Source organism: Triticum aestivum, chromosome 5A, assembly GCF_018294505.1.
Source record: "Triticum aestivum cultivar Chinese Spring chromosome 5A, IWGSC CS RefSeq v2.1, whole genome shotgun sequence".
In the NCBI taxonomy this organism is placed as follows: Eukaryota; Viridiplantae; Streptophyta; class Magnoliopsida; order Poales; family Poaceae; genus Triticum; species Triticum aestivum.
In genome coordinates, this window is record NC_057806.1 from 404,665,802 (window position 1) to 404,685,806 (window position 20,005).

General features: G+C 46.7%; 1 protein-coding gene across 1 annotated transcript; it reads left to right on the forward strand.

Moving 5' to 3' along the window:
• Positions 1–1,743: 1,743 nt before the first annotated feature.
• LOC123103646 (probable acyl-activating enzyme 17, peroxisomal) lies at positions 1,744–6,080 on the forward strand. The gene is made up of 14 exons (XM_044525296.1): positions 1,744–2,170; positions 2,252–2,381; positions 2,483–2,733; positions 2,843–3,047; positions 3,171–3,211; positions 3,294–3,419; positions 3,538–3,611; positions 3,791–4,011; positions 4,351–4,445; positions 4,559–4,775; positions 4,999–5,124; positions 5,202–5,300; positions 5,384–5,593; positions 5,730–6,080. The coding sequence occupies exons 1-14, from the start codon at positions 1,908–1,910 to the stop codon at positions 5,835–5,837; spliced, it is 2,166 nt and encodes a 721-aa protein (XP_044381231.1). The 5' UTR covers positions 1,744–1,907; the 3' UTR covers positions 5,838–6,080.
• The last annotated feature ends 13,925 nt before the right edge of the window (positions 6,081–20,005 follow it).

Here is a 20,005-nt window from a genome sequence, read left to right on the forward strand (position 1 = left end):
CAACGCAATGTGAAGTTTCTCTCCAACCGAACACAAGGTTCAATCTGAGGTTTTCATAGTACAATTCTAAACTGTTGCAACTAGTTGTGTGGTTGTGTTGATCTGATTGAATGCCCCTCCGAGTGGAGTGCCAGTAGGAGAGCATTCCAACTACATCCAAGCACTACACAAACAAAAATGGGAAGAATGGCAACAATCTCTTTACTTTGTTGCATTGTTGGGTAATGAGAATTGGGCGAGACGGAATTGAAAATTACACCAAAGGGCCGGACTAAGCATGTCCTTTTCCATTTGATCTTGATGGTGATGAAGAGCTTGAGTTTTTTTGTGTGGGGTAGCTTGAGGTTGATAATGATGATGAGAGAGATAGAAGTCTCACTCAAGACAAAGAGCCCTAATAGGAGGAGTGCACAACGAAGACCTTCACGAGATTGTACCTATATGTAATACGACGATGAACTATTTTCGATGATATTCTCACGGAACTCTTGCGCGATATGGTTTGAGTTTACATTTGAAACATAAAATTTAACATTTGAAATGTTGTTAATTAAATAGTGATTTTGCACTAGATGTGAAAACATAGTTGAAAGGTTTGAGAATTTGCCAGAGTAGAAGGAATAGGAGAGTCCGTGCATAAGACCCAAAATTTGTTGAAAAGGGAGCCTGAAATCGAAAGACAGAACACATGTCCAGATCAGACCAAACTACACCAAAGGGCAGGATTAAGCAATGTCCACTTCCAATGGATCTTGATGGTGATGAAGACCTTGAGGTTAATAATGACGATGAGAGAGAGATAGAGATAGAGATAGATAGATAGATAGATAGATAGATAGATAGATAGAGAGAGAGAGAGAGAGAGAGAGAGAGAGAGAGAGAGAGAGAGAGAGAGGTCTCACTCCAAGACAAAGAGGCCTAATAGGAGGAATGTCAAGAAGACCTTCATGAGATTATATCTAAAAGAGTAGAGTTGGAGACCAACCGTAAGCAAGACAATGCATTAAGGTGGAATGAGCTCAAGGAGATCGAGGATGATACATGATAGGTTGAGGGTCAAGGTGAAGCTATGAGATGTGCACGTAAAATATTGATGAGCAGAAGATGAAGACCCAAGAGCGTAGGCTTGCTCATGAGAAGGACATGTTGAGGGTCAAAGTAGAGAACAAAATAAGAGGAAGGAGCAAGAGGCAATGCGCATGTTCATGGACACAGGCGAGGTGAATGAAATACAAGAGTGCATCACAAGCTCTCGCAGACTCGTGGTTGTGGAGAGATCTTGGCTTCCGAGGTGCCATGGGGGGACACCTCGGTGGAGGTAGTAGGAGTGACAACGCGCGTTTATGGATGCACTTTGTTTTACGCTATGTGTTCTTGCTCTTTGATGATACATCTAATACGATGATGAACTATTTTCAATGACATTTTCACGGAACTCTTGCGCAATATGGTTTGAGCTCACAGAACGTGAAAAATAACATTTGAAATGTTGTTAATTAAATTGTGATTTTGCACTAGATGTGAAAATATAGCTGAAAGATTTGAGAATTGCCAGAGTAGAAGAAACAGGAGAGCCCGCGCACAAGGATTGTTGAAAGGGAGCCTGCAATCGAAAGGCAGAACACATGTCCAGATCAGACCAAACTCCTCCATCATCGTGCACTCGCGCTGCTTTACAAAACAAAAAGATATCACAGCAGATAGCCCGACAAGCTAGCACACACCTCCGTGTCATCCCATCTCATCTCCCCTCGCCCCGTCCCCGTCGGTAGGTCGCTCGCCCGTTCGGTACACCCGCCCCGCCCCGCCACGCCACGCCCGCGATTTCCCTCCTCTCCACGCATCTAGCGGGAAGCACCAACCAGTAGCAGCAGCATCAGTAGCAGCAGCTCGAGCGCGCGCCAGGCATGGCCGCGGCGGCGCACAAGCCCCTGGCCGCGATCACCGCCGACGACCTCGCCGCGGCGGGGGCGCCGGAGCCCGCCGCGCTCCACTCGGCGGTCCGCGGCGCGCTCGGCGCCGCCAGCGGCCGCGGGCCCGCCGCGGTGTGGGGGGAGCTCTCGCGGGGCGTGCTTCGCCCGGGGGTGCCCTTCGCCGTCCACCGGATGCTCTACTACGGCTGCTACGCCGGGTCCCCGTCCACCACGCCGCCCGCCTGGACGCCCGACCCGTGAGAGCTCCCGCCTCCCCGATCGAATACCGTGCCGAGGCTCACTCGCTTGCTTGCTCTAACGTGCTGGGGTTTCTGCAGCGAGGAGGCGGCCCTGACCAATGTTGGCCGCGTCCTGGAGGCGCGCGGGAATGAAATCATCGGCGAAGCGTACAAGGATCCAATCACCAGCTTCCGGGACTTCCACAAGTACTCCAACGAGAATCCAGAGGTGACCAGAGATTTTACTTCTCCCCCATGATATCACTGTACCTGCTAAGCTTCCAGAAGTGGACTTACATCTTCAGTTTGGTTTTTGTGTTTCAAGTACAGGCATATTGGAAGATGGTCTTTGAGGAGATGGCCATCACATTCAGCGTGGAGCCATCTTGCATCTTGCGTGACAGTGATGCGTACCCCGGTGGCGAGTGGTTGCCAGGGGCTGTGCTGAATGCTGCTGCGAATTGCCTGACTGCTAAACCCGGAAGGACTTCCAGCGACGTTGCCATTGTGTGGAGGGATGAGGGGAAGGATTCCGAGCCCCTCAACTTTGTGACTGTGGAGGAATTGAGGACAAAAGTTTGGTAATGATATAGTACTGTTCTAAAGATGACTAGTTCTGATCATATAACTTTGCTTGCTTCATTGAAATCTAACTCCAGAAGTGCTTCTTCTCACTTCTGTCTAGAGTAGCCTCGTGGCAAATGCGCTCGATGCACTTAATCTGGCAAAGGGGTCTGCTATTGCAATTGACATGCCTATGAATGTGAATGCCGTTGTTATCTACCTCACGATTGTGTTAGCGGGATACATTGTTGTCTCGATTGCAGACAGCTTTGCTGCACCTGCAATATCGACGAGGCTAAAGATATCAGAGGCAAAAGCAATTTTCACCCAGGTATTTAGTTAATCTGTACATGCTGTGTAATTGTCTAATATTATGCTTACTTTCTGAAATGTGTTTGTGCTTCAATATACAAAGGCGATGTTCTGGCAATATTGATAGTCTTTTGCTTGCCAGGATTGCATCCTTCGTGATGACAAGGAGCTGCCATTGTATAGGTGCGTTATTCAAGTGCAGAGAGCATTGATCTTAAATTCACAATCAGAATTTATTTCTCATACATCAGTTTTTGTTCTACAGTAGAGTTGTGGAGGCCAAAGCCCCTATGGCTATCGTGATCCCTGCACGGGGATCCACACCGATAAAAGGACTCCGTACTGATGACCTTTCATGGGAAGATTTTCTTGGAAGGGCTGATCATACCAAGTATGATGTTACTTTCTCACTATACCTTTCCTATTCTAACTGGCCAGTGTTCATTCTGCTGAATGATGCCCCCACCCCCGTCTGTAACTAGATTGCACTAATATGACCAAAATTGCAGGGCTGGTATTTATACCGCAGTCGAGCAACCTGCCTACCAGTTCAGTAATATCCTATTTTCATCAGGGACCACAGGTGACCTTTAATTTGATATGTAGTGATTTGTTTGTCAGTCCTAGTATAAATTTTCTATGTACAACTACCGTCATGTCTATTATTTGCATTAACATGCAGCATTATATCCTCACCACCTATTAATGGATTATGAGTTGATTCAGTTTCTATTCAAACTTCTGACAGCTCCTCGTGTTCAGGTGAGCCAAAGGCGATTCCTTGGACGCATTTGACCCCTCTTAAGGCAGCTGCTGATGGATGGTGTCACATGGATATTCGTAAAGGTGATGTTGTTGCGTGGCCTACAAACCTTGGTTGGATGATGGGTCCATGGCTTGTCTATGCCTCGCTATTGAATGGAGCATCTATGGCGCTGTATAATGGCTCCCCGAATAGTTCAGGTTTTGCGAAGTTTGTACAGGTAAAGATAGTTACATACATAGTTGACGATTCAATTTCGCAGAGTGTTGAAAAGCCGTATGTGTATTTTATTATCTCAGTTATGTTCATTTGGGAACTCAGTACTAATATCTTAATACATTTGGGTACTCAGTACACACAGTAACAGCTGTTTAACATTACTTATGCACTCATGCCTTATTAGGAAAATTCAGTCCTTCATGGAAGAGGATTGTTATGCATACGTAACTTCTTGTGTTTTCTGTTGCACTGGGCAATATTGATCTGCACCGTCTGTTGTTAATTAAAGTAATGATTTATATCCGTTCTGCTCCTTACTGTTTATTTTATTGACTTGTAGGATGCTAAGGTGACAATGCTCGGAGTGGTACCCAGCATTGTTCGTACATGGAAAAATACGGATGGTACTGCGGGATTTGATTGGTCAAACATCAGGTAATTTCTGGATTAGTTGACCCTCTATGCCTTTTTTTTCTGTTGTAACTTGCATAAGGGAAATAGTATGCTGATGCCATCTAGTTTGTCACTGGCACCGTTCATCTATGCAGATGCTTTAGCTCAACTGGGGAGGCATCAAGTGTGGATGATTATTTGTGGCTGATGGGAAGAGCTTGCTACAAACCAGTAATCGAGTACTGTGGTGGCACAGAAATTGGTGGTGGGTTTATTACTGGATCCCTGTTGCAACCTCAAGCACTGTCAGCATTCAGTACACCTGCCATGGGTTGTAACCTGTTTATTCTTGACAGCAATGGGAATCCCTTGGTAAGTGTCAGCATGGAATTCTTTGAAGCATTTTGGGTCCATTAAGAATTGATGATCACATTTTCCCTACCAATATACATAGCAACTCATACATCAGTTTCATGTTGCCACCAAATGCTACTTTCCTACCACTTGCACATTCTTTCATTATTTGCTTAGACTCTAGCCGTCCATTATTAACTTCTCTCGGCCTAATGTCAGTGTGTTTCTTCAAACTTTACAGCCACAGGTTTCTGCTGGTATTGGAGAACTTGCGCTTGATCCAACATTATTTGGGTCATCAACGACACTGCTAAATGCTGATCATCATGAGGTGTACTTCAGTGGAATGCCAGAATGGAATGCGAAAGTATGTATCATGTGTCCTTGGCTGCTTGTATGATCCTCAAAGGTTGAGGCACTAACCGCGTGACTGTGCATATGCAGGTCCTCCGGAGGCATGGCGATGAATTTGAACGTACCACAGAAGGATATTATAGGGCTCATGGGCGTGCAGATGATACAATGAACCTTGGTGGCATTAAGGTAACAATATTGTAACACACAACTCATCTGCCAAATCACAGCTTTAGTTGGTCCATCTACTGATTTTGTATCATCGGTTTCAGGTCAGTTCCATCGAGATTGAGAGGATCTGCAACAGGGTGAATGATGCCATTCTTGAAACGGCGGCTATTGGGGTTCCACCTGTAGGGGGCGGCCCCGAACAGTTGACCATAGCCGTCGTATTCAAAGATCAAAGTCCGCAAGCAGAAGATTTGAATCAACTGAAACTAATGTTCAACTCTGCTCTGAAGAAATTGAATCCTCTTTTCAAGGTGCTTCGATTGTTCTGCTGAACTGCTCATTGATAACTTACTTTAATAGGAATTTTTTGATTTAATATCATGTTGTACTTTGCCTACAGTGAAATCACTTGCTACTCTGTTCCTTCCTGATCCCGTTTGTATGCAGGTTTCATCGGTGGTTGTGGTGCCATCGCTCCCTCGAACCGCCTCAAACAAGGTCATGAGGAGAGTCCTGCGCAAGGAGTTCACCCAGGCAAAGCACTCTAAAATCTAGTAGACGTTAGGAAGTGTATTCTGCGCCTATTAAAATTTCAGGGAATCGCACAGCAAACTGTGAATATATGTACGTGCCGGCTCATGTCTTCAGAAATTCAGGTGTATTATCACAGACACATTTGTACAGCGAGGCTAATTCACATTGATCTGACATTGCAGATAAGGTACCAATAAAGCATGATTGCTATAATGTACTAGTACTGTTTTGTTTTCATAATAAAGAAATTATCATTCGGCGGAATTTAGCCTATCAGGGTTTGTTATATTATCTGGCCTTGCGCCTTTGGGTATGGTGATCTCTTCTTCTTGGAGACATTATCTTGGAAGCGTAGGTGAGGTTGTGGGCGGTGATGATTCGCAGGGTGTGGACGGTGGTGGTGGATGGGCAACATGGTCCGAGTGGCGCATGTCTCCTTCCACTTGGCCAACAGCTCCCTCTCTTTGCGATGATGGTTCCAAGCCCTTGACGGCGGTGCTCTCAAGGTGAGCTAGGTACGACGAGGTGTTGTGCTCCCAGGCCCAATAGAAGAAGCAGGCCCTGTGGCCTTTCCAGTGCCTTCTTTTGGGGTCCTAGCGGCAGTTTCCATCCAGGCCCTAGGGTGAGCGTTTTCACTGGATGGCGTTGATGTACCTGATGGGTCCTGACGGTAGTTTTCATCTAGGGCCTGTAACACTCTTGATGCGACTATAGCTCTCACGTGTCGAGGCACGATTTAGAGACATAATCGCATTGAAGGCATATGTCGTAAGTTAGGCAATCTTCACAACATCCCATGTAATATGAATAATAAAGGGGAGAACATAGTTGGCTTACACTCGTCACGTCACATCAAAGTACATAAATAACATCCATCATTCAAACACTCATGGCCCGACTACGGCGCCAAAATAAAAAAGAACCCAACATGCGACAACGGTCCCAATCACCCCCAACTGGGCACCACTACTGATCATCGGGAAAGGAAACGTAGTATCGTTGAGAGTCTTCGTCAAACTCCCACTTGAGCTCATACGCGTCTCCTGGAGCGGAATCGCCTGGACCTGCATCTGGAGTTATAGTATCTATGAGCCACAGGGACTCAGCAATCTCGCACCCTCGCGATCAAGACTATTTAAGCTTATAGGAAGGGTAAGGCAATTACATGTGGAGCTGCAGCAAGCGACTAGCATATATGGTGGCTAACTTATACGCAAAAGAGAGCGAGAAGAGGAGGCAAAACGCGAGCGAGAGTCTAAAGGAACAACCCGCGCAAGCATAACTCCAACACCGTGTCCACTTCCCGGACTCCGCCGAGAAGGGGCCATCACGGTAACACACACGGTGGATCCATTTTAATTAAGTTTAGTTTAAGTTGTCTACAACCGGACATTAACAAATTCCCATCTGCCCATAACCGCGGGCACGGCTTTCGAAAGTTCAATCCCTGCAGGGGAGTCCCAACTTAGCCCATGACAAGCTCTCACGGCCAACGAAGGAATAGACCTCCTCCCAAGACGTTCCGATCAGACTCGGTATCTCGGTAACTCAAGACACTTCGACAGGTTAAAACAAGACTAGCAACACCGTCCGAATGTGCCGACAAATCCCGATAGGAGCTGCACATATCTCTTTCTTAGGGCACACTCAGATGAGACATCCTACGAGTAAAACCAACCCTCAAGTTGCCCCGAGGTGGCCCCGCAGTCTACTCGGTCGGACCAACACTCAGAGGAGCACTGGCCCAGGGGGAGGGGTTTAAAATAAGATGACCCTTGGGCTCCGGTAACCCAAGGGAAAAAGAGGCTAGGTGGCGAATGGTAAAACCAATGTTGGGCATTGCTGGAAAAGCTTTAATCAAGGCGAACTATCAAGGGGTTCCCATTATAACCCAACCGCGTAAGGAACGCAAAATCCGGGAACATAACACCGATATGACGGAAACTAGGGCGGCAAGAGTGGAACAAAACACTAGGCGAGAGGCCGAGCCTTCCACCCTTTACCAAGTATATAGATGTATTAAGATAACATAGCAATATAATGATATCCCAACAAGTAAATAAAAGATGTTCCAACAAGGAACGGCCTTCAATCTTCACCTGCAACTAGCAACGCTATAAGAGGGGCTGAGCAAAGCGGTAACATAGCCAATCAACGGTTTGCTAGGACAATGGTGGGCTAGAGGTTCAACAAGGCAATTGGGAGGCTGACAAGCAAAAGGTAGGCATCGTAGCATTGGCATAGCAAGAGCGAGCAAACTAGCATAGCAAAGATAGTAGTGATTTCGAGGGTATGATCATCTTGCCTGCACAGTTGTCAGAGTTGACTGGATCCTCACAAGCAAACTCAACGGGCTCCTCGTTAGCGAACTCGTCTCCCGGCTCTACCCAACAAGACAAACAAGCAACAAGAATACAATCAACCACGTGCAAGATCAAGCAATATGACGAAATGATGATATGCTATGCGGGATGCGATGCGGGATGCAAAAATGCAAGATATGACAGGAAATGCATGAACCTGGCCTCAACTTGGAATTCCAAGGGTGCCACTGGAAAGATGAGATGAAATCGCTTAAAAACGATATAAAGAACGCCGGAATCGGAGTTACGGTTTGGAAATGGCAAGCGTTTTAAAAATGACACCGGTGTGCAATTAACAGCAAGAAGGCAACTAAATGCAACGAAATGAACATGCTACAGCATCCAAACATGACAACAAAATACATGGTAGGGATGCACATAAGATGCTTAACAAAAGTCTATCACTGAGCTACGGCCAAATCATCCATTAACAGGTTCAAACAAGCATGGCAAAAACGCAAATGCAAAACAGATTTCAGACTTAGTGAAATTAACACTTGTCTGAAATTTCAGACCATGAAGCCCTCTTCGGAGCAGCAAAACAACATGATACATGCCCTGATTAAGACAAGTAAGAACATGGCATGGAGCTACTCAACAAGATTAACAAAAGACCCAAAGTGACCTGGGGCCAAAAGGGTTCACAAAATATACTAACGGGCACACGAACATAGCTAAAACACAAACAATTTTCAGACTTAGTGAAAACTGGGACATGCTGAAACATAAATCATGAAGGCATGTTTACGAGCTCGATGCACTCACTACGGTGCAAGTCATGGCAAGACAAGCCTACACCCCTCAAGAAGGCACAAAATACAAGCTAGACATAGCAAGAACAATGGTATAGCATGCACGGATCAACTACAATAACATCGGCAAAATCGCAAACAAGTTGACGATCTGCCCAGATTCACAACGAAGAAAAAGTAGAGCTCGATTGACTCAAGCTAGGATGCTCCATAATTGCAAACAAAGACACGGATGGATAGAGCATAACATGATTAATAAAACTCCTTTACTGATCATCCTCAAAAGAGGCACGGATCACTAGGAAACAAGCTGAACATATGGCATCATGAACTAAATAATTCCAGACTTAGTGAAAACTACAAGTCCCTGAAAACAGATTTACCGGGTGCCTTACTTTGCAAGCTTGCACAAGTCACCACACACATCCTAAAAATGCATGGGTTGCACCTCTGGAAAGAAGACAAAATGCTTAACAAAACATATGAAGGACTCACAGGCATATCATGCACACAATAATCATGGCAAAAATGACAAAAGTCTAAGATGAACTAGCAAATCTGACAATTAACTCACGAAGCCTCCTTCTAACAGCATTTCGGGCATCAAGATGAACTCAAATGAAAATGATGCAATGGAATGAAATGATGTACTCATCGAGAAGAACATTTTGATATGCTATACTCCCAAATCGGAGCTGCAGATGCAAAGTTACGGGACCTCGAATAGGAGCATATGGAGTAAAAATATCCGGGACTTGGCAAAAAAAAAAACAACCTCTGGATCCAGATCTAGGGTTTCGGGGCACACGGCCCGAGGCGGCGGCGGCACTGTTCACGGCGGCGCGCACTGTAGCACGGCGGGGGAAGAGTACGGCGGCCGGCGAGGACGAGGCCGCCGGTGGCCGGGGCGGCGGCGGCTGGATCTCGCGGCGCCGGAGGCACCGGTCGGCGGCAGAGGCTGGGGCCGGCGAGTGGAGGTGAGGGCCGGGCCGCCGGAGTTGGCGCGCGGCGGCCGGCGAGTCGGCGGCGAGAAGAGGCGGCGTCGGCGCCGGAGAAGAAGGGCGGCGCGGGCGGCGGAGGATGACCCGGGCGGCGGCGGCTACGGGCCTTGGGGGCCCGACTCGGGCCTCCCGGGCCGCGGCGGCGGCAAGGTGGCGAGTGCCACGTGGCGGCAGCGGACTGGCTGAGGCGGCGGTGGCGGTTTCGTCCGCTAGGAGGCGGACATGTCCGGTGACGGCGGGGGCAATTTTAGGGTTTCGGAGAGGGAGAGAGATCCGAAAACGGAGGGGTCTATTTATAGGCATAAGTGGAGCTAGGAGAGTCCAAATGAGGTACGGTTTTCAGCCACGCGATCGTGATCGAACGCTCTAGGACATGGAGCAGAGTTTGGTGGGTTTTGGGACAAATTGGAGGGGTGTTGGGCTGCAACACACACGGTGCGTTTTCGGTCCCTCGGTTAACCGTTGGAGTATCAAACGAAGTCCAAATGGCACGAAATTTGATAGGCGGTCTACCGGTAGTAAACCAAGGCCGCAAGACAAGTCTCGGTCCAATCCGGAAATGTTTAAACCCCACACACGAAACAAAGCTAGAAATGACCACCGGAGGAGAACGAAGCGTCGGAATGCAAAACGGACAACGGGGAAAATGCTCGAATGCATGAAATGAACACGTATGCAAATACAATGCACATGATGACATGATATGAGATGCATGAAAACGAAAACAACACATGGAGACAAAGACCCGAACCCGAGGAAATAAATATAACTTAACGCCGGAAACGACAAGAGTTGGAGTACAAATAGGGAAAGTTACATCCGGGGTGTTACAACACTCCACCACTACGAAAGGATCTTGTCCCGAGATCTAGGACTGAAAGAACGGCGGGTACTCAGAACGGAGGTGATCCTCGCGTTCCTAGGTAGCTTCACGGTCGGAATGGTGTGACCACTTGACTTTGAGAAATTTGATTGACTTGTTGCGAGTCTTGCGTTCAATCTCTTCAAGAATAGCAACTGGGTGCTCGCGATAGGAAAGATCTTCTTGGAGCTCAATGTCCTCGAAGTTGACGGTGCGGTCAGGAGTCTTGAAGCACTTTCGAAGCTGAGAGACATGGAACACGTCATGAACATTTGCAAAGTTTGAAGGAAGCTCGAGTTGATAGGCGAGGTCGCCTCTCTTGCTGACAATCTTGAAAGGTCCCACGTATCTAGGGGCAAGCTTCCCTTTGATACCGAAGCGGCGAGTACCTTTCATAGGAGAGACGCGGAGGTAAACATGATCTCCGATCTCGAAAGCCAAATCACGGTGCTTACTATCATAGTAGCTCTTCTGGCGGGATTGGGCTGCTTTGAGGTTATCATGAATGACTTTGCACATTTCTTATGCTTCTGTGATTAAGTCATTACCCAAAAGCTGACGTTCACCGGTTTCAGACCAGTTGAGAGGGGTACGGCACTTCCTGCCATACAGAATTTCAAATGGGACCTTGCCCGAACTTGCTTGAAAACTATTGTTGTAGGAGAATTCAGCATAAGGAAGACAATCCTCCCACTTCATGCCGAAGGAGATCACACAAGCCCTGAGCATATCTTCAAGAATCTTGTTGACACGCTCGACTTGACCGCTTGTTTGAGGATGGAAAGCTGTGCTGAAGCGGATGTTGGTGCCTATGGCCTTCTGGAAAGAGTTCCAAAACTTCGAGGTAAAGATGCTGCCACGGTCTGAAGAGATCACTTGAGGGATACCGTGCAGAGAGACAATTCGAGAGGTATAGAGTTCCGCTAATTGAGCTGCAGTGATCGACTCTTTGATAGGCAGAAAGTGAGCCACTTTGGTGAGTTTGTCGATGACAACAAATATAGCATCATTGCCACGCTTGGACTTTGGAAACCCAGTCATGAAGTCCATCTCAATGTGGTCAAACTTCCATTCTGGAATGGAAAGAGGTTGGAGGAGACCAGCTGGCCTTTGGTGTTCTGCCTTCACTCTTCTGCAGACATCACATTCATTTACGAATTGAGCGATCTCGCGCTTCATTCGAGTCCACCAATAAGCTTGCTTAAGGTCCTGATACATCTTTGTGCTCCCAGGGTGGATGGAGAGGAGAGAATTGTGAGCCTCGTTCATGATCACTTTACGAAGTTCACCTTTGGGACAATAATACGATCCTCGAAGAAGAGAGTGTCCTTGTCATCAAGGCGGTAGCACTTGTACTTGGACTGACTCTTGGCAATCCCAATCTTCACCTTTTTCACCATAGCATCAAGAAGCTGGGCTTGGCAAATCTGGTCTTCTAAGGTAGGAGAGACTTGAAGGTTGGCGAGGAAACCTTGAGGAACAACTTGCAGATTAAGTTTGCAGAAAGCTTCACAAAGCTCGGGTTGATAAGGCTTAAGAATCAAACTGTTGCAGTAAGCCTTCCTGCTCAAAGTGTCAGCAATCACATTGGCCTTGCCTGGAGTGTACTCAATACTCGGATTATACTCTTGAATCATTTTGACCCATCGAGTTTGCTTGAGGTTGAGATTAGGCTGAGTGAAGATGTACTTGAGACTCTTGTGAGCAGTGAAAATGTCCACTTTTCTTCCCAATAGAAGATGTCTCCAAGTCAAAAGAGCATGCACAACTGCCGCCAACTCAAGATCATGAGTGGGGTAGTTCTTCTCATTGGGCTTCAACTGGCGAGATGTATAAGCAACAACTTTCTTCTCTTGCATCAATACTGCGCCAAGACCTTGGAGAGAGGCATCACAAAAGACCTCGTACGACTTGGATTCATCAGGTGGAGTCAGAACTGGAGCAGTGATCAATTTCTCTTTCAAAGTGTTGAAAGCAATATCACACTCCGGAGACCAAACGTACTTGACGTGCTTCTGAAGAAGATTTGAGAGAGGCTTCGCGATCTTAGAAAAGTTTTCAACGAATCTTCGGCAATAGCTTGCGAGACCGAGAAAACTGCGGAGTTGCTTCACGTTCTGAGGAGGTTCCCAATTCACAATTGCAGACACCTTCTCAGGATTCACGGCAATGCCCTTGGCAGAGATGATATGACCAAGATAAAGAACCTCATCAAGCCAAAATTCACACTTGGAGAACTTGGCGTAGAACTGATGTTCCCTGAGCTTATCAAGAACCAAACGCAAGTGCTTGGCATGATCTTCCTTGTTCTTCGAGAAAACCAGAATGTCGTCGAGATAGACCAAAACGAAGTCATTGGTGTAGGCGTTGAAGATAAAGTTCATCATGCGAGAGAACGTCGGAGGAGCGCTGGCGAGGCCAAAAGACATGACAGTGTATTCATGTGAACCAAAGCTTGTTCTGAATGCTGTCTTGGAAATATCTTCTTCACGAATGCGAATCTGGTGATAACCCATACGGAGATCAAGCTTGGAAAATACTTGGGCACCTTTAAGTTGTTCGAACAGCTCATTGATGTTGGGAAGTGGGTATTTGTTCTTGATGGTCTTCTTGTTCACTGGACGGTAATCAACACAAAGTCGATCCGTTCCATCCTTCTTCTTCACAAAAAGAACACCACAACCCCACGGAGAAGAACTAGGCCGGATAAGACCCATTTTCTCTTGCATATCGAGTTGCTTCTTCAGCTCTTTCAACTCTTCAGGTCCGAGCTTGCAAGGACGTTTGCACACAGGTTCCGTGCCAGGCTCAAGATCAATAACGAATTCAACTGGCCTGTGCGGAGGCATTCCTGGGAGCTCTTCTGGAAAGACGTCTTGATATTCGCAAATGACTGGAATTTGCGAGATGGCATCCAATTCACCGTTCTTATTGAGAGAAAACAGACGGATAGTATTATCCCGAGCGGCAAAGACAATTACATCCTCAGACGAATGAGTCAACTGAATCTGCCTGGCAGCACAATCAAGCTGAGCCTTGTGCTTAGAAAGCCAATCCATTCCGAGAATAAGATCAATATCCGAGTTACCAAGGATCACCGGAGAAGAGAGAAACTTGTAATCGCCCAACGTGATAGAGACATCGGGAGCAATCAAACTAGAAGTCAAAAGCTTGCCGGGAGAAACAACTTGCATGACTTTGGGCATAATCTCGGTATCAACATTGTGCTTCGATGCAAACAGGCATGACAAAAAGGAATGCGATGCACCAGTGTCAAAAAGAACTTTTGCAGGAATATCATTAACAGGAAGGTTACCCATGATCACATCTGACGAGTCCTCTGCCTGAGCTGCATTCATCAAATTGACCTTGGCGTGCTTGGGGTTATGCTTGACCATAGCTGTACTTGCCGATCTGACAGGAGGAGGAGGAAGACGCCTCTGGTTGAGACACTTGTTGGCATAGTGACCCTTCTGTTGGCACTTGTTGCACGTGACCTCTGAAAGCGGACGATGGTACGGAGCACTCGATCTTGGAGCTTGAGACGAAGTCTTGTTCTGAAAGCCAGGGTTGGGTGGGTGGGAAGAACCACTGCCACCTTTGCTCTTCTGCTGATACGGCTGACGGAACGGAGGAGGAGGAAGCCAAAACTTCTGCTGCTTGGCCACTTGAGTAGAGGAAGAAGGAGTAACATCTCTGACTCGCTTCCTGGAAGCATCACACCTTAACTGAGCAGCCTCTTGCTTCAGTGCCATGTTGTAGAACTCATCGTATCTCAAGGGCTCGAAGAGAACAAGAGCGAGCTGAATATCTTCTCTGAGACCACTCCTGAACTGGTATATCATGCTCTTCTCATCAGGCACGTCCTGCTTGGCAAAGCGGGCGAGCTTCTGGAACAACTTGTTGTAGTCATAGACAGACAAAGAGCCTTGCTTCAGATTGCGGAATTCCTCACGTTTGCTTTCAACCACGCTCTGCGGAATATGATGAGTTCGGAAATCCCGACGGAAACCATCCCAAGTGATAACACGTCCACCTCTGGAGTCCTTGTACTGTTGGAACCATTCTGCATCTTGATCTTTGAGTTGGAAGGAAGCGAACTTCACAAATTCCTCAGGCCTGACGTTACTGCACTCGAAATGCTTACACAGATCCACAAGCCAATCGTCAGCATCGGTTGCCTCAACACAATTGCTGAAAGTCTTTGGCCCGTTAGCAAGGAACTGGTTGAGTGTAGCAAAGTGACTCTGGTTGCTGCCTTGATTCCCTTGACTGCCTTGATTGCGCTCTTGAAGAATTTGCATGATCAGCTGTGTGTTTGCATTGGTTGTGGCCATCACAGCTTGCCACGCCTCTGGAGGAGGTGGAGATGGTGGCGGATCAGGATTCAGAGTCGTGCGCGTTGGAGGAGCCATCCTGAAGAGGGTGACCACCATTAGTACATTGACAGATAAAATATTGAAGCTGAATCCAACGGAATGAAAATTGCAACATATAGTCTTCACACCCGAACAAAATGAACGAATGCATTCCTCTTGAAATGGTCATATATCCATAATTGAGAAGCCACGTAGAATTAAGGTAGAGAAATAAATCAACAAGGTACGGATCAAGAACGAATAATCAGTAAGAAATCCCAATCTCAAACCAATATCCGTGGAAGAAAAACTAGAGCTACAAGAATTCCCACCTATGAAACTCCCGAACCTTTCCGGTTATGCAATCAGGTGTTGGGGATACAGGGGAAGCATAATATCTCACCCAAACTAGCAATTCCTACATCCAGTTGTATCCATCCTTCAACACATAACCAAGAAATCTTCGGAAACCATCTACCTCAACCTTCGAAAAGCATCCGTTATACAAGTTATGGCGATACTCCCGAACTCCCGCCCCAGTACTGGGTGGCGTCGAGGTTATCTCACCAACGAACTGCATAAAAGAGATTTTCGATGTCGGCGTACTAAACTCAAGTATTCCAGAATTGCAACGATAAAATTATGATGACAACACCTTAGAGCTCAACTCCCTGGGACACTTCCACTAAACCCCTGACAGGATGCACCAAGACAATGTTCTCATCATAAGCCATCGGAACGATTCCAAGATACTCGCGTGATCCTAAATTTTTTTTAGTGAAATTTGAGAAGAGAAGAGTCAAAACTCTACGTCAGGAAGCCTTACCAGAGCGATGAGGAGACTGGGAAGTAAAAAGAATTCCTAATCTCTCCGATATATAATTCCTAAAGACTCAAAACATTTTTCTAGACACAACTCGGCCGCTAAAAACGATCAAGCAATGGGGCTCCTAAGGTCGGGGAAGGCTCTGATACCAACTTGTAACACCCTCGATACGACTATAGCTCCCACGTGTCAAGGCACGACTTAGAGACATAATCACATTGAAGGCATATGTCGCAAGTTAGGCAATCTTCACAACATCCCATGTAATATGAATAATAAAGGGGAGAACATAGTTGGCTTACACTCGCCACGTCACATCAAAGTACATAAATAACATCCATCATTCAAACACTCATGGCCCGACTATGGCGCCAAAATAGAAAAGAACCCAACATGCGACAACGATCCCAATCACCCCCAACTGGGCACCACTACTGATCATCGGGAAAGGAAATGTAGTATCGTTGAGAGTCTTCGTCAAACTCCCACTTGAGCTCATACGCGTCTCCTGGAGCGGAATCACCTGGACCTGCATCTGGAGTTATAGTATCTATGAGCCACAGGGACTCAACAATCTCGCACCCTCGCGATCAAGACTATTTAAGCTTATAGGAAGGGTAAGGCAATTATATGTGGAGCTGCAGCAAGCGACTAGCATATATGGTGGCTAACTTATACGCAAAAGAGAGCGAGAAGAGGAGGCAAAACACGAGCGAGAGTCTAAAGGAACAACCTATGCAAGCATAACTCCAACACCGTGTCCACTTCCCGGACTCCGCCGAGAAGGGGCCATCACGGTAACACACACGGTGGATTCATTTTAATTAAGTTTAGTTCAAGTTGTCTACAACCGGACATTAACAAATTCCCATCTGCCCATAACCGCGGGCACGGCTTTCGAAAGTTCAATCCCTGCAGGGGAGTCCCAACTTAGCCCATGACAAGCTCTCACGGCCAACGAAGGAATAGACCTCCTCCCAAGACGTTCCGATCAGACTCGGTATCTCGGTAACTCAAGACACTTCGACAGGTTAAAACAAGACCAGCAACACCGCCCGAATGTGCCGACAAATCCCGATAGGAGCTGCACATATCTCTTTCTCAGGGCACACTCAGATGAGACATCCTACGAGTAAAACCAACCCTCAAGTTGCCTCGAGGTGGCCCCGCAGTCTACTCGGTCGGACCAACACTCAAAGGAGCACTAGCCTGGGGGGGTTTAAAATAAGATGACCCTCGGGCTCCGGTAACCCAAGGGAAAAAGAGGCTAGGTGGCGAATGGTAAAACCAATGTTGGGCATTGCTGGAAAAGCTTTAATCAAGGCGAACTATCAAGGGGTTCCCATTATAACCCAACCGCGTAAGGAACGCAAAATCCGGGAACATAACACCGATATGACGGAAACTAGGGCGGCAAGAGTGGAACAAAACACTAGGCGAGAGGCCGAGCCTTCCACCCTTTACCAAGTATATAGATGCATTAAGATAACATAGCAATATAATGATATCCCAACAAGTAAATAAAAGATGTTCCAACAAGGAACGGCCTCCAATCTTCACCTGCAACTAGCAACGATATAAGAGGGGCTGAGCAAAGCGGTAACATAGCCAATCAACGGTTTGCTAGGACAATGGTGGGCTAGAGGTTCAACAAGGCAATTGGGAGGCTGACAAGCAAAAGGTAGGCATCGTAGCATTGGCATAGCAAGAGTGAGCAAACTAGCATAGCAAAGATAGTAGTGATTTCGAGGGTATGATCATCTTGCCTGCACAGTTGTCAGAGTTGACTGGATCCTCACAAGAAAACTTAACGGGCTCCTCGTTAGCGAACTCGTCTCCCGGCTCTACCCAACAAGACAAACAAGCAACAAGAATACAATCAACCACGTGCAAGACCAAGCAATATGACGAAATGATGATATGCTATGCGGGATGCGATGCGGGATGCAAAAATGCAAGATATGACAGGAAATGCATGAACCTGGCCTCAACTTGGAATTCCAAGGGTGCCACTGGAAATATGAGATGAAATCGCTTGAAAACGATATAAAGAACGCCGGAATCAGAGTTACGGTTTGGAAATGGCAAGCGTTTTAAGAATGACACCGGTCTGCAATTAACAGCAAGAAGGCAACTAAATGCAACGAAATGAACATGCTACAGCACCCAAACATGACAACAAAATACATGGCAGGGATGAACACAAGATGCTTAACAAAAGTCTAGCACTGAGCTACGGCCAAATCATCCATTAACAGGTTCAAACAAGCATGGCAAAAACGCAAATGCAAAACAGATTTCAGACTTAGTGAAATGAGTAAAATGCAAGCGCGGTCCTAATTCTTTCCCAAAAGTGTCGACTGGGTCCTAATTCTTTCAAAATGCACATCTGGGTCCTAATTCTTTCTAAGTTGTTCACTCGAGGTCCTAATTTAGTCTGACCGCCGTTGACCAGCTCGCGTCGCGCTTTGACCGCTGCCACGTCGACTCTAGGGCCCACGCGGGATAACGACCAGCCGTGTATTTTTTTGTAAAAGAGCCCCCCAACCCTAATCTCTCCGCAGCTGTAGTCCTTTTCCTCTCCTCTTCCCCACCTCTCTCTGCTCTGGCGAAACAGGGGAGATCTACGGCGGCGGTCCGGTGAGAAGAGGCAGGCGGCCATCGTAGGCGCTTGTCTGGCGGCGGCGCCGCTAGGATGGCGCCCGTGCATCGGCGACCCGGAGATCCTCCTCCACGATACAGTCAGTGTGTTGCCCATAACCCTAACCCTCGATCCTCTTTTTCCGCGGATTTCGATTTAGCTCGAATCGATGGTACTATTTGACTGAATCCCTCGATACCTAGGAGCACGAGAGGAGGTTTTTACCGTAGAAATCAACTATGGTGGATTTTTCTGCGGATTTGGCCGATCGAAGACGTATGTCGATGGGAAAGTTGCTCTGTTCGATGGTTGCGAAGTAGATACATGATCTCCTCTCTGGCTCACTGATTTTATGCAGCAACTGGGATATAGTGACCAATCTAAGCATGTTATTTACTGGTTACTGCCTGGAAAGAATTTAGCCGATGGACTGCGGATTGTGGACTGTGACACTGACACTTTGCACATGACAGCAGTTGTTCCAAAATTCCAGTACTTTCAGTTGTTTGTTGATCACAAAGACATGGCCTTTGACAATGTAATGGATGATATTCATGTTAGTGTTACACCTGATCTACCTCCTGTACTAAGCCCTAAATCTCCTGGGTTTAGCAGTAGAATAAGAGGAAGTCTCGGGTTTAAGGTGAAAGCTCATAAAGGCAGACTGAACCAATGTCATGCAGGCAGCAGCAATGAAGGGAGTAGCAGTGTTCCACCAGGTAGAGGACAACCAACAGCAGCACATGAGGCAGGAGCAGAACAAGAGCCAGCAGCAGAAGAGGCAGGAGCAGAACAAGATCTAGCAGCAGAAGAGGATCCAGCAGTAGAAGAGGAAGCAGCAGAACATGTGCAAACAACAGAACATGTGCCAATTCAGGTTGTGCTTCCAGAAACACAACAAAGAACTAAACTACCAGTCAAGAGAAGGCCCAGTTGCAAGGTGCATTTCCCTTAAATGTTTCCCTTAAATGCTATTGAAAACTAAAATTGCAATATTCAACAACATTTCTTTTTTTTTTTGCAGAAAAAGGCATGTCCACAAGTGGGCAGAAGTACATCTAATATGATATCTTCTTCTATGAATTATGATCTTGCTTCATCTACTGTGATTGAGATTTTACAGGACCAAGTGAGAGCTTTTTATTCAAATACAATGTTAATAAATGCAATGCCATCTGTTCTTCCAGAAATTCACCTACATTACTAACTACATGTTTGGTTGGTTTGTAGGATAGCTACTCAACAATCTCAAACAGCAGTGCCAGCTCCTCTACTAGAAAGCCAGTTCATTGCAAACTGCAGAGATGCCCTGCCAGCTCCAAGAAGCCATACTACTGCTACACTAGGTTTGAAGAGAAGGAAGAAAGTGAAAAGAACTAAGGAGAA